Source organism: Entelurus aequoreus, linkage group LG24, assembly GCF_033978785.1.
Source record: "Entelurus aequoreus isolate RoL-2023_Sb linkage group LG24, RoL_Eaeq_v1.1, whole genome shotgun sequence".
NCBI lineage: Eukaryota > Metazoa > Chordata > Actinopteri > Syngnathiformes > Syngnathidae > Entelurus > Entelurus aequoreus.
Window position 1 is genome coordinate 14,933,185 of NC_084754.1, and position 14,514 is coordinate 14,947,698.

The following is a 14,514-nucleotide window of genomic DNA, read 5'->3' on the forward strand; positions in this document are numbered from 1 at the left end:
GCCCGGAGTATATACGGAAATACAGACACACAAATTAAAACAGGCACGCATGGATCTGATCATACACGCGCATATTGAGATACAGACACACAATTTAGTACACAAACATGTGAATCGGATTACAGATGCACAGATTGAGATACACATTTGCAAATAGTTGTGCTACAAAAATACTTCCATATGTAATAAGGTTAGTTTTTATACCTTACATTGTTTTCTGTTTGAGTAATTTCACTTGATCAAGCAATTAGAAGCATTACAAAATCATAAAATAGAATAGAATACATCTTTTTTGTCTGTTCCTTCAGTGAATCGTTACATCTAAAGTCTCATTACAAAATAACAAAAGTATGTATGATTTGTACTGATATTATGTCAGGCCAATACTGAAGGCTACAATATTGGTATCGTAACAGAAGTGAAAGCTATGTATCGAAACACCCTTAGTCTTATTAATGTTAGACACCATATCAGTGCCAAAATAATTACTGACCAGAAATCATTCAATTGATTTATAATTCCCACCCTTTGGGTCGGCACAGTAATGATTAAAGTAGTGGAAAATGCTTTACTTAATGTCATACGTAACTTTTTAAATATATTTTTTTAAAACCGCTAATCCAGTTCAGAGTCATAGCTGAAGCTGTTTGATGATATAAGGGCCACAGCACGCACGGGTGGCAGTTGTAAGCAGGGTATTCATCTGCTTTGTGAACCACTACACTACCAATGATCCCTTTTCATAAGCTCCCCAACTGTCTCATTACCCAAAAACGTCAGCAAATGTTGTTTATCTGACCACAATGCACATATTAATTGAAAATATCTGTCTGGTTTCCAGGACCTTTTGAGATTAATGAATTGAAGGCTCACACCATAAACTCAACTGCCATACGTTTGACATGGATGAAGCCGCAGGAGCACAAGCCTGAGTATACATATCGGATTGAAACTACTGACTGTAGCTCCCAAAACAAAACGGTGGAAGAGGATTTTGCACTGATCTCAGAACTCCCTCCGGGGACACAGTGCAGTTTCTCTGTTTTTGTCCAAGCAGGGGATGGCATAGAGGGGAGAGCAAAGCGCATCTCTCAGTACACAAGTAAGACTTAACATTTTCTTTTCCTTTTTCAGAATGTTGGGACTCAGTGTATTTTTTCTTCTCTTTGTGGTAACAGAACCTGAGAGGGTACAACCCAGTATCTCCAGTCTTGGCTCCAATATTTCAGTTTTGGTGTCCTGGATGAGCCCGCCTGGTAATGTAGAGAATTACTCTGTTTACCTCAACACTTCCTCCATGGCTTCTCAACCGCAGCTGGTGCAAACTACCAACAACTCATTGCTGTTTGAGGGTCTGTCTGCTGGGAGCCTGTACAGTGCCATGGTGATGTCATATAGTGGACCATTCAATGCAACATCAGAATTTGTTACCAATGCTACTTGTAAGTACACTGCAATGTAATTTATTCAGTAACACATATTGGTATACATTCGTCCCTTGCCAACTCACGCTTCAAGTTTGTGGTTTCACTATGGAAGATTTTTTTCTCCCCAACTTTTTAAATAAATTTTAGGCCTAAACAAGCATAAAAATAAATTTAAAAAATATTAATGCTCTGGTGGTATTGGCCACTAAATGAGACCGGAGCTCCTAAAGTCAATATGGTATATGTCTTCTTTTCCACAATATTATTATTATGTCTACTATATTGGATTGAAAGAGTGTATACTATAGGTGACTGGCTAGAGCAGGGGTTCCCAAACTGCGGCCTGCGGGCCGGATTTTGGACACTGGACACAAGTAAAAAATGTTTTTTTTTTTGTTTTTTTTAAATCTTTCTTTTCTAATCCATTTTTTACTGCTCGTTACTCTCGGTGTCTCCAAGCCGCTCAGGCAAATCATATTGTCTAAAAATGCATTTTCCTATCGAAAACGTGACATAATCGCGCTCGGAATGTATATATATATACAGCTTGACCCCCCGGCCCCAAGTTTTTTAACCCAATGCGGCCCGCCGGGTCAACTAGTTTAGGGACCCCTGGTCTAGAGCAGTGGTCCCCAACCACCGGCCGCGGCCCGGTACCGTCCGCTGCCCGAGTCCCCGCCTATCCCTACCCAATTCCCCACCACCCCATTTCTACACCACCACAAACAACAACAATACCCTATACCATTACTCTATCAATCAACTACACAACCGCCGACAAGACACATTTACAGCAAATATAAATGAAACTAAAAATAAAAACACAATAAATCACAACGCTCCCTCCCGAAAAACACTTGCTTTATTAATAAAAAAATAAATCCACCCCCCCCTGAAAAACACTGCAGACACCTTTTGTTCAAATCATTTTTGAGTTTGTGGTTAAAAAACATTTTCTTCCTGAAATAATCATTAAGCTTGTTTTATGTGTTGGTATACATGAATTTACAGTACTTCAAATTCAAACTGCACTTTATTATAATTGTATTCATTGTATGCTACAGTATTTGAGTTGTAAAAACTACACAATGTGGGTTACCACTTTTTGTTTGCCAAAGCACTGGTGAGAAGCACTGATGTATACAAGTAATACAAGAATACAAATGATAATTTACCAATTGAAAGTGTTGTTTGGTAAATGTTAACTTGAAATAAAAGTTTTATATTATTCAATACACCAATGACACCTTGTTTAGTGCAGAATTAAGTTTGTGATGACTAGCAAAATAACAAAACAACTTTGAGAGGAAAAAAACTTGTCTTCACTCACACAAAATGTACTGAAAAATAAGTTAAACTGTGGCCTTAAAACCGAGGTACGGATCGTAGCGTACCTCAAATATAGATATGAACAAAATGACAGTTGTCAGCTGTTAGCATATATGACCTTGAGCAAACATGGTGGAAATGTCTGTTACAAGATCCTGCAGTAGTAAAAAGTAGGGATTCAACAGTACTCGCTATAATCCTGCACGGGACAATCCAACTTTTTGTGATATTCATCGAGATCGTAAGATACAAAAAAATTAATCATAATAATTTTTTTGCCATATCGCCCACCCCTAATTCCTACTTTGGTCAGGCCCTGAACCAATTTACAGCGATAAACTAACATGCAAAATGTAATATTGTCTAAAAATATCTCCTAAGACACAAGATTTGTGTCCAATATTTTATTATAACTGTATTTAGAGGCGTGCCGATCCTAATTATGGCTGAAATTTGCCTTTTTTAGCTGATCGGAGATTAATTACCAATCTTTACGGCAACTTTGTCCTAGTGTTTACATGGCTAAAGATTGTACTTCCACATCGAGCACGCCAATAGCTCAAAATAGGCAAGTGCTCTGAAGTGCATCAAAAAGTTGTTCTTCCAAAAGTTGGTCACCTTGATTGTCGTGGTGAAGGTACAGTAGCGCCAAGATTAGTTACCGCGTTGTTCTTAGCAGTGTTAACCCGAAAACGGCTTGGTGAATATCTTTATCGATCATCACAACATAACAATATAAAATAAGACAAATACTGCACTGACTTAATTTAACACTTAATTTAGGCCAAATATTTAAATCTGCGATGTAGTAAAGCCGCAATATTGAAAGTGCGATGTGATGAGAGAGGACTGCAATACATTTTTAATACATACTTAATACATATTCAAAGACATGATGCAATAAAAAGGGTCCTCCAGGAACTTCTGAAAATTTAAATTCAACCTCACCTCAGTTTTCTTACTTCATCACTTGGTCAACCAAGCATCAAGAAAAGGCGAACTTTTAACATTTTAATTCCAGACAATAGCAAATCTCATGTAGTAATATTTTATCTTGAGTCAATGTCCATAAATGATGTGACCTTTGCCTTCCTCAATTTTGAAAATATGTTACTCTGCTTTTTTAAACTGACACACTGCATTCCCAATCAACCCAAAGTTCCAAACCCACCCGGGCCTATTGAGATCCTCAGAAAGACAACACACTCAATCGAAGTAAGGTGGTCAGAAGCGGCCCTGATGACTGAAGGATCGTTCTACTACCAGCTGACAAGCACGCCTTCTGAGGAATATGAATACATGAATACGACTAACACCAGTCATACTTTTGAGCCTCTGCTTTCTGGGACACCCTACAACATTTCCATAGCAACAGTGGGTGTCTTGGGTTTTAGGAGTGAAAAGGTCCATGCCTATTTGGTAACCACAAGTAAGCAGATTGTTTTTAATTAATGCACGTGTCTGGGTTACTTCACTCTCTTTAACCCCAACTCTCAAATGCCAACAGAACCTCTAAGTGTGAAGTATCTCAACACATCCGAGGAGGAAGAAAACATCACCGTCAAGTGGACTCAACCTGATGATTACAAGGAAGACTATCTTTATTATTTGACATGGAAAAGCTCAGATCAGCCTATCAGTGGCAATGTTTTAACTGGCCAAACGGTGCATACCATCGAAAAGCTGGAGCCTGGCAGCAGCTATAACTTTACAGTTGTCTCAGAGACTTCGGATGGAACTCAGGGTGCCGCCAGATCGATTTCCAGTTGCACAGGTACAGTTACAATGCATATACAGTGGGACCTCTTCCATGCACGAGACAGCTTACTCTCAACAAACTACTCTGGACAGCCAGTAAGCACCGTATTACCCTTGATTCTTTCGCTCCAAATATCGTAATTATCGTGTGGTGGGTATAGTCAGTGACACTCTGGAAAGGCTAGTAAGGCTCTTGTTGACTTTGATTGTTACTGAATGATACTTTACTTTATTTGGCTTAATGGTAGCTTATTTTGTAGTCGTATTCAATAAATAAAGCAGTGACTGAGTCACTAACGTGTTAAATTGTAATAAAACAGAGTGTATAAAAACCCTGACATATTTTTGGTGAAACTAAAACATACATTTGTAGAACATACAAACCCTTTATGTATTAAATCACAATTATTGAAATTCAACGATTTAGTGCATTTGCAAACAGCTAAAATTATGTACAAAGCAAACTATAACCTGCTACCCGAGAATGTACAACAATTCTTCTCAACAAAAGAGGAGAAATATAACCCTAGAGGAAAATCTAATTTAAAACATTTGTATGCTGGTACAACATTTACAACTTTTAGTATATCAGTATGTGGAATTAAATTATGGAACAGATTAACTAAAGAAATCAAACAAGGCACCAATATGATTCAGTTTAAGAGACGGTTCAAACTACAGGTGTTCACAAAGTACACAGAACAAGAATTATGATGAACATCTTGAACCCAAAGATTATTTATGTATTTAATATTTATATGCTTACTATGGTTTATTATTTATTTATTTATTATCTATTTGCTCACTGTTCTGTTAAAGAGAACAAGGAAATTGGATAAAATGGCTATGGTATGAAAAGGGCTAGGATTAAATAAGCTCTGCTTCTTCCTACTCCTTTTTGGACGTGCTGTAATGAAACAACTGGAATTGTGTGATGCATTACATTGTATCGTATGCATGTTCGAAATAAACTGAAACTGAACTGAACTGAACTGAAAAAAACAAATCATACAAACTTGAGGTACCACATATTGTCAAAGCATATGGTGCTAGAAAATATTGAGTGAACTGACTTGTAAGACAGTGCCCTCTGCTGGATTTATGGCTGCTGTCTGCCTTTGTACTCCATGGTTTTAAATTCTATATAACCTTGACTGTTAGTACTTAACCAATGGTATGTTTATCTTTCTGCTCTAGATGCAAGTCCATTGAGAAATGTAACATGTGAAGGTCCAGATAAAACAGATGCAGAAATTGTCTTGTCCTGGACTAAGCCGAGGGGCCAGTTTCATGGATTTCGCATCACTGTAAATAATAGCGACACAGTTGACTTCAGAACCTGTAATGAAAGCTGTAGCCAGACCATCTCCAACCTCAGCCACTACACAACATACCAGCTCATGATGGAGACACTGAGCTGTGGACAACCGGCCACTCCAGTGTTTCTCCACTGCAAGACTGGCATCACAGGTATAGTGACTGCATCAGTTTTCAAAACAAAATGTAAGGAAAACTAAATAATATAGTTCCTCATGTTTTGATAGACCCACCAATTCCAGTAAACTACGAGTCACTAGTGAATGTGACCGACAAAGTATACAACAGGTTCACCATTCAGATCAACCCCAGCCTCCTGCTTGACACCCATGGACCAATTACTCATTTTGGTGTGCTAATAACGGACAAGATAGGAAACGGTTGGTTAAATCTTCTTCTTATTGTCAGATTTTAGGCGCATATCATTATCACTTAATGAGCTACAACGACTTGTGTTGTTACTTTCCTATCCCTGTAATTTCAGCTGCTGACACATCTAATATGACCCAGTACTTGGAGAAAACATATCAACAATGGGAAGACAAAGATACCTCAACATACCTTGCAACAGTAAAAGAGAGAAATGTTCAGTCACGCAGTCAAGAGACCAATGTTGTTGTAGACATAGGAGATGGTTCAGAATGGGAGGGCTACACCAATGGTGCACTTCATGGCAATGGAAGATACCAGTAAGAAAATCCCTCCCTTAGTACTATTCTAATAGATGCTGCGTATCAATTCATTATCGGGTGTGTCATCTACTTTCAGCACCCCCACACCTCCTTCTCCTCAAACAGTTTGTGGCACTAGGGACCTGTAATTAGTATTACCTGCACTTATTGGTTAACCTAAACATGTGGCATGTGGACATTTGCACACACATGTCACAGTGCAGGTTAATCACTGCCTTAGACCAGTGTCTCGCAACCACTGTGCCGTGGCACTTAATGTACCGTAAGAGATCATAATTTGTGCCGAAATTTGGCCAAAAATGAATATTTACTACAAATAATGCAGTAACTGGAGGGGCACTGCCATTTTTTTTTCTTTATTTTATTGTGATCTAATCCATTTATATACAAAGTTGCTCATTAACATTAAATACAATTAAATAAGAATTATTAAATAAGAGAATAATTTACTTAAGGTGAAAATGTTTTTTTCTCAAATATTTTTTGATATATTTTATTTCATTATTTTTATAAAACTGAAAACAATGTGGTTTTACCTTTATTTGTATACAAAGTCCATGTGCCCAACCTTCCCTAGGAAGCTCTGTTATTATGTTTGTAAAAGTCATTCTTATTTTCCAATAGTTTTACAAGTCTCTCAGCCACTTTGTGATATTGATTTGCACTTCCTGAGCACCGTAGGGGCAGCACGGTGGGAGAGGGGTTAGTGCGTCTGCCTCACAATACGAAGGTCCTGAGTAGTCGTGAGTTCGATCCCGGGCTCGGGATCTTTCTGTGTGGAGTTTGCATGTCCTCCCCGTGACTGCGTGGATTCCCTCCGGGTACTCCGGCTTTCTCCCACCTCCAAAGACATGCACCTGGGGATAGGTTGATTGGCAACACTAAATTGGCCCTAGTGTGTGAATGTTGTCTGTCTATCTGTGTTGGCCCTGCGATGAGGTGGCGACTTGTCCAGGGTGTACCCCGCCTTCCGCCCGATTGTAGCTGAGATAGGCTCCAGCGCCCCCCGCGACCTCGAAGGGAATAAGCGGTAGAAAATGGATGGATGGATGGAGCACCGTAGCTGTGCCTCTCTGCGTAAAGACAGCAGCGGAAAGCACCTGCCAGATTACGAACGCTCCTGTGAGCAAAGGAGATTGTTTGATATTCATCCAGGGCTGCAGCTATCCACTATTTTAGTAATCCAGTTAGGTACCGATTCATTTGTTCAATTAGTCAAATAAAAGACACTTTCTAAACTCAATGTGTCTTTTAGGGAAAATAATTTAAATAAACAAATATTTTTCAAATTACCTTTCTTATTAATGCACATAGCAATGAAATTTCACTTTTACTTCATGGGTATCGCTAGATATTACTTATATTTAAAAATAATATATGTTAAAAACTAGGTTTAGCCTAAAACCATGTTATATATAACTCATAAAGAACCAAATTAAATAAAAATACTAATTCAGCATAATACTGTAAATTGAATAACAACATATATAACACAGACACATTTGAAAATGTATTATTTTAAGGAGTGATGTTTGATTTGTGGCCAAATGTGGCCTAGATGATATAAACATACAAACTGTAGATACTAATATGGTTGAATAAAACATTTGTTATGCAAGACAAACCTATAGGCGTTGGCTACCAAAATATACTTTTAGCTTGTTTCTGCTTGTTTACTTTTCTTAAATATGAAAAGTGCTTTCTGGTAATGCGGCACCATTGATTGTGTAACGAAAGCTCTGTTTGACAGTGCAAACATATAATCACAATGTCTGTCTTTTTCAGTTTGAAATGATCGCAAAACTTCTCTCACCTTCTTTGGGCTCTTTGCTCTTTTTCCATCTTGTTGCTTTTCTTTGAGCTGTGATATTTTTCAATTGTAAAATATGTCCCTTGGCTCAGTAAAGATGGGTAAACACTGACTTAGACACACCTTGGGGCCTGGCAGTCTTGTTCGCTACTCGCGACAGTTTTGTTATTATGCTAAGCTAAGTTTGCCTTGAACATCTTTTGTGTTCCCAGCGGTAATTGGGACGGCGTGGCTCGGTTGGTAGAGCAGCCGTGCCAGCAACTTGAGGGTTCTTCTTGGTTCGATCCCCAACTTCTGCAATCCTAGTCACGTCGGTGGTGTCCTTGAGCAAGACACTTCACCCTTGCTCCTCATGGGTCATAGTTATGGCCTTGCATGGCAGCTCCCGTCATCAGTGTGTGAATGGGTGAATGTGGAAATAGTGTCAAAGCGCTTTGAGTACTTTGAAGGTAGAAAAGCGCTACACAAGTATAACCCACTTTAAAGTTCCCGTAAAAGTTTCTGTGGTGGAAAAAGGTCTAATACTGTAGTTGTTTTCCAATTTTTGTTGAAAATCTTGTGGTTTTTGAAGTTAAAGTACAATGAAAACTCACAACATTGATAATAAATTCATAAAATCAAACTAATTCAATGTTATTCCAAAAAATAAACCTCTAAACTTTGCAACGTTTGCCGCAACTTTATGATGAAGCTGCCGCAAAATCAGGCATTTCAGACAATCACCAAAAAGCCAGCAAAATCCTGAGGGACTGAAAACACTGCAAAAGAAAACAAGCTCTTGACACGTGCAGTCATTATTTTGTTGCATTATTACGCAAGTTATTTTGTGTATGCTCTAAATGACAGCAGCCTCTATGATCTTGCAGGTATGCCATTGTACTGTTCACTAGATTGAGTCTCCAGGACAACCTAGTGAAGGCAGGGTCATCCGGGTCAAAGGCTTCCATCACTAATTTCTATTCTGAAATAAATCTCCCACAGGACCCAGGTATCGTGGAGGTTCAATATGAAATCTTCTTATTCAATCGCTTTTTCTGCCCTAATCCTTTCTGTTCAATGTTACAGTCGTCATCAGCATAGCTGTCGGAGCAACATTGGGAATTTTCTGTGTTCTCTTCATCGTTCTAATTGGCTTCATTGTATACTGGAGAAGGTTTGTCACCATCATGAATTTTTAAAGATGACTCAAGTTTATGTGTTTAATTTCATTGTCTGTATGCTGTAGGTTATCAAGTAAAGAAACATCAGACATCCAGATTCATTCCATGAGGTAAAAATTTTTACATTTTAAAAATATTTGTCTTGCATATAAGTGTAGGTCAATATTGCTTTCTTCTTCTTTTTTAGAGCTAAAGTGTGAGTATAAACCTTGTATTTCAAAGTTTAGGAAAAGAAGACGCTCATTTGCAAGGTAACTCATTCTCTTGTCCTTATAAGCAGGAGTGCAGCAGTGAGCGTAGAGGATTACGAGGCTTACTACAGGAAGCAGAAAGCAGACTCCAACTGCGGCTTTGCTGAAGAGTTTGAGGTAAAGCATTCCTTAATTAGAGCTGAAATTCACATTTCAGTTTCATATCGGGAAACAATGACAATAAAATACATACCAAATCTAGTGTTTTGCGGATGCTGTTGTAAGTGATGTCATCGTCGAATTTGCATAATAGTTCATGACGCACAACTCAAGTGTGTATGGATGGAAAAAACGGAGCTGTGTCATAAGAAACATGCAGCAATATCTTGTGTTTTTTAAACCTTATGTAATAACAAAACTTAGGTGTTGTTCAGCTCTCCCCTTTTGAAGGGCTAAGTTCTCCCAGGTTTTTTTGTTCAAATGGCTGTTCTGAATAAAGCATAACCAGAATTGAAGATGAACAATTTATTCTACAAATGGAGTAAGTATAAACAGTAGCAGTACGAGCATTGGAGAGAAGACCGTGACATACAATGTCTGGCGTGTTCTCTCTCGATTGTCGATTGCTCACATGCTTTTATCCTCCTTGCTGCCCCTCCCTGGTGGAGTTGTTTGAGCGTTGACCGATGAAACCAAATGTTAACCTAACCGTGTATTTTGAACATACTCACATAATTGTCCACTCTCGCTTCGGGTCGATCCTGGCACCTCTTTCCACCATCGAAACCAAATAATATACTGTTTGCAAAGATAAAAACACAGGGTGTACTCATTGTGTTTTGTTCTTAAACGAAACTAAGTGAATAAAGAGTGAGACCCTCTATGCATTCCACTCCGCTTTAAGGTGGAAAATATTCCCCGACCAGTTTCATTTTGTCCAGCAAAAGATACTTGTGTGTGCGACTTAAAAAAAAACATTAATGATGTTTCCTTAGCTCCATGTACTGTAAATGTGCGATGATTTTAAAGCAGTGGTTCTTAACCTTGTCGGAGGTACCGAACCCCACCAGTTTCATACGCGCATTCACCGAAACCTTCTTTAGTGAAAAATAAAATGTTTTTTTTTCTCAAATTCAAGACAAAGTTATATATTTTTTTTACTGGCCCTCAAAATGAACCGTGCATGAACATCATCTTGTTCAAAGAACAAAACCAACACAATGCATGAACTCACAACAAATTACACACCTGCGAATCAGATGGAAAATTAGAGGGAACTATGTTTGGGAGTATCCATAATAAGTTTTTATTTACACGATGAGTCGGGTGTGTCTTGACCTCCGCGGCAAAGGATCCGCCGAACCCCTGAGGTTCGATCGAACCCAGGTTAAGAACCACTGTTTTAAAGAGATGTGACATTCGCAAACAAGTCAAGTCTTTTGAATGGCTCTTTTAAGTGAAGCAATTAGGATATAAGAGACATATTAATGCCAAGACATGTGCGCGCCACCCAACTGGACTAGAAAATTAGTCGTAGTCAAAGGAAAGCTACATTTAGATTTACTTTTCTGGTTCATTGTTCGGCTATGGATTTGTAAAGTAGTTCAGATGTAAACACCAGGTAGGGTAGTGCAATTTTGCATTCACATTTTTACCTCGTCCTAATGTTTATACTAGTTTTGTTTATATTTTCATACATATACAGACATATATTTTATTTAAGGTTTGTATATTCCTGTGTAATTTTGATCCACAAAGTTTTTTTAGAAAAATAAATCTGATTGTCAATGCATATGGAATTAAATATGTCACCAATAATATGTTAACAATAGAAACATAGGAAAAATAAATATATATTAATGTTTCAGAATAATTGTGGGATCATCACTTAAAGATGAGTTATATTGCGCAATGAGGTCAGCTGTGGTATGTGTTTATGAAGTGTGTTAAGAAGTAGACTTACAATGTCTTCTAATATGTATAGTTGGAATGACAAGCTACACCGACAGTTCCCATTATAACATGTTTATGCATGAGGGTGAAAACGCCAAATTTAAAAAATAAATACATGTGCTGGGTCGACACAAATAAATGAAGGTATTGGAAACACTATTATAAGATTGTATGTTTATGCTTACTTTGAAGGACCTAAGGTTTGTGGGTACGTGCCAGTCAAAAGCAAATGCTGAGACACAGGAGAACAAGGCCAAGAATCGCTACAACAATGTGCTTCCCTGTGAGTCACCCAGATAAACTGCTACTTCCTAACAAAAACAACTGTTCTTTCTATACTCTGCCATACATCCAATACAATCAGTTCTACCATCATTGCTTGTGCATACATGGACTTAAACTGCAATAAATAGAAGTACACTCACCAGCCATAACATTAGGCAGACCTGTGAAATGTACTGAGCTCCAACACAAAGATAATAAATGTCTGTGTTTACAAATATTGCTCAGTTTTGATCAGTAATCAATGTACTTATGGTGGATTACCAATTAACTACATGATGGCATTGGTAGTGTATCACAAGTTGCTGTGCATTTAGGGTCACCAGTTAACAGGGGCGCAGAGCATCTACTTTTAGCATAAAAAATATTTGATAATCTTTTTCACGTAGGGCCACATACAGAAATATGTAAGGAATTCAGGGGCCACTTTGATACATTTTTTGCATTAAATATACCGAAACTAATTAAATAGTAGATCAATATATGCTAAGCTATTTGAACAAAACATTGATTGATTGATTGAGACTTTTATTAGTAGGTTGCACAGTGAGGTACATATTCCGTACAATTGACCACTAAATGGTAACACCCGAATAAGTTTTTCAACTTGTTTAAGTCGGGGTCCACTTAAATTGATTCATGATACAGATATATACTATCAGATATATACTATCATCATAATGCAGTTATCACACAAGATAATCACATTGAATGATTTACATTATTTACAATCCGGGGGGTGGGGGGGGGGGGTGGGGGTATCAGGGAGGTGTAGCGGATTTTATAGACTAGGCTCAGTGCAAGTTGTTTTACTCTGTCCTCCACCCTGCATCTTAACTTTGCGTTGTAGGTGAAACGGGCCAATGGAAAAGAAGAATGTAAGGCAATATGTTAGTAAATTAATATAATATCAATATTTGTATTTTTATTGAGTTTCCATCAAAACTGAGCATTATTTTTGTAAACACAGCTACAATACTGAATCCTAAAACATTTTTGACATGTATTGCTGTTATGAAACAACTCATTGATAATTTCCTCACTAGATGATTCCTCTCGTGTGAAACTCTCTATCATTCATGGCAGTCCATATGACGACTACATCAATGCTAACTACATGCCGGTGCGTACTGACTCTCTCCGCCTCAGTCATGGCTTCATCATTCCACACTTTTTGCGGAAAGTCCTTCTGATTTCACTCATATGGACACTACCTGAGAATCTGTTGAAAGTCTGACCAGAGTGGATGTTTAGTGCTTGGACTGTTGTTTCCTTTGGCAGGGTTACAACTCCAGGAAGGAGTTTATCGCGGCTCAGGGGCCTTTGGCCAGCACTGTCAAAGATTTTTGGAGAATGATCTGGGAGAAGAATGTGCACACCCTGGTCATGCTGACACGCTGTAACGAACAGGGAAGAGTGAGTACGGATACAAGGACCCCTTTATAGGGCCTACTTCCTCTATACGAGCCGTTTGGATATTGCTCTGTCCTGTGACGTTTTTCACACCGGTGGCGTCAGCGGATTATCTGTATGTGATATAAATTTACCCAAAGTGCTAAGTACAACTCCGCCAATTTAGTCCACGCCAGGGTTTCTCCTTAATGTATCTGACGATGGCTCACCGCCACGACGCAATCATAGCCGCTACACCTTGAGTAATATTATATATTGTAGCCTCCAGAAGAATTCAAAAGTCTGAAGTGTTTTAACTTGTTTTGCCAATCTTACGCTAATAACCTATATATATATATATATATATATATAGGTGTTTTAACAAGTGTTTTAACTTGTTTTGCCAATCTTATGCTAATAACCTATATATATATATATATATATATATATATATATATATATATAAATATATATATATATATAGGTTATTGAACCGTGCATGAACATCATCTTGTTCAAAGAACAAAACCAACTCAGTGCATGAACTCACAACAAATTACACACCTGCGAATCAGATGGAAAATTAGAGGGAACAATGTTTGGGGGTATCCATAATAAGTTTTTATTTACACGATGAGTCGGGTGTGCTTGACCTCCGCGGCAGAGACTCCGCCGAAACCCTGAGGCCGACTCACCAAGTTAAAACACTTCAGACTTATATATACAGTATATATATATATATATATATATATATATATATATATATACATATATATATATATATATATATATATATATATATATATATATATATATATATATATATATATATATATATATATATATATATATATATATGAAATATAATGTAACTTGAGTAACTTCATGTGTTGTTGATTGATTAAGTATTTTACAACATTGTTTTCTCTCTCCAGATCAAATGTGAGCAGTACTGGCATCCAGGAAGCAAACACTTTGAATACATTTCAGTTACAACAACCTCTGAAATACCACTTGATGACTGGACCATTCGGGACTTTGACATAAAAAATGTAAGAGCCTTCACACAACTAAAGGAGTTTTGTAAAACCCTAAAGCCAAGTTTTAACAAATGCGCTAGAGCTGCAACTAATGAATAGTCGGTGATTAGTTTTTCAATCTGGTGACTAATCAAACGATTATTGTCTACGTGATCTGCTTTAC

At 37.7% G+C, this 14,514-nt stretch overlaps 1 protein-coding gene across 2 annotated transcripts in view; it reads left to right on the forward strand.

The window, feature by feature from the left end:
• LOC133642011 (receptor-type tyrosine-protein phosphatase eta) overlaps nt 1–14,514 on the forward strand; it is a 63,631-nt gene that overhangs the window by 44,907 nt on the left and 4,210 nt on the right. Inside the window, exons 13-27 of one of the 2 annotated variants that reach the window (XM_062036212.1) lie at nt 842–1,102; nt 1,179–1,442; nt 3,916–4,185; nt 4,264–4,530; nt 5,712–5,984; nt 6,059–6,211; nt 6,316–6,520; nt 9,200–9,321; nt 9,399–9,486; nt 9,559–9,603; nt 9,771–9,861; nt 11,830–11,920; nt 12,966–13,042; nt 13,201–13,335; nt 14,247–14,363. In XM_062036212.1, coding sequence (XP_061892196.1) covers nt 842–1,102; nt 1,179–1,442; nt 3,916–4,185; nt 4,264–4,530; nt 5,712–5,984; nt 6,059–6,211; nt 6,316–6,520; nt 9,200–9,321; nt 9,399–9,486; nt 9,559–9,603; nt 9,771–9,861; nt 11,830–11,920; nt 12,966–13,042; nt 13,201–13,335; nt 14,247–14,363 — 2,459 coding nt within the window. The remainder of the gene's footprint in view (nt 1–841; nt 1,103–1,178; nt 1,443–3,915; nt 4,186–4,263; nt 4,531–5,711; nt 5,985–6,058; nt 6,212–6,315; nt 6,521–9,199; nt 9,322–9,398; nt 9,487–9,558; nt 9,604–9,770; nt 9,862–11,829; nt 11,921–12,965; nt 13,043–13,200; nt 13,336–14,246; nt 14,364–14,514) is intronic. The other variant, XM_062036213.1, reaches the window with a different exon arrangement.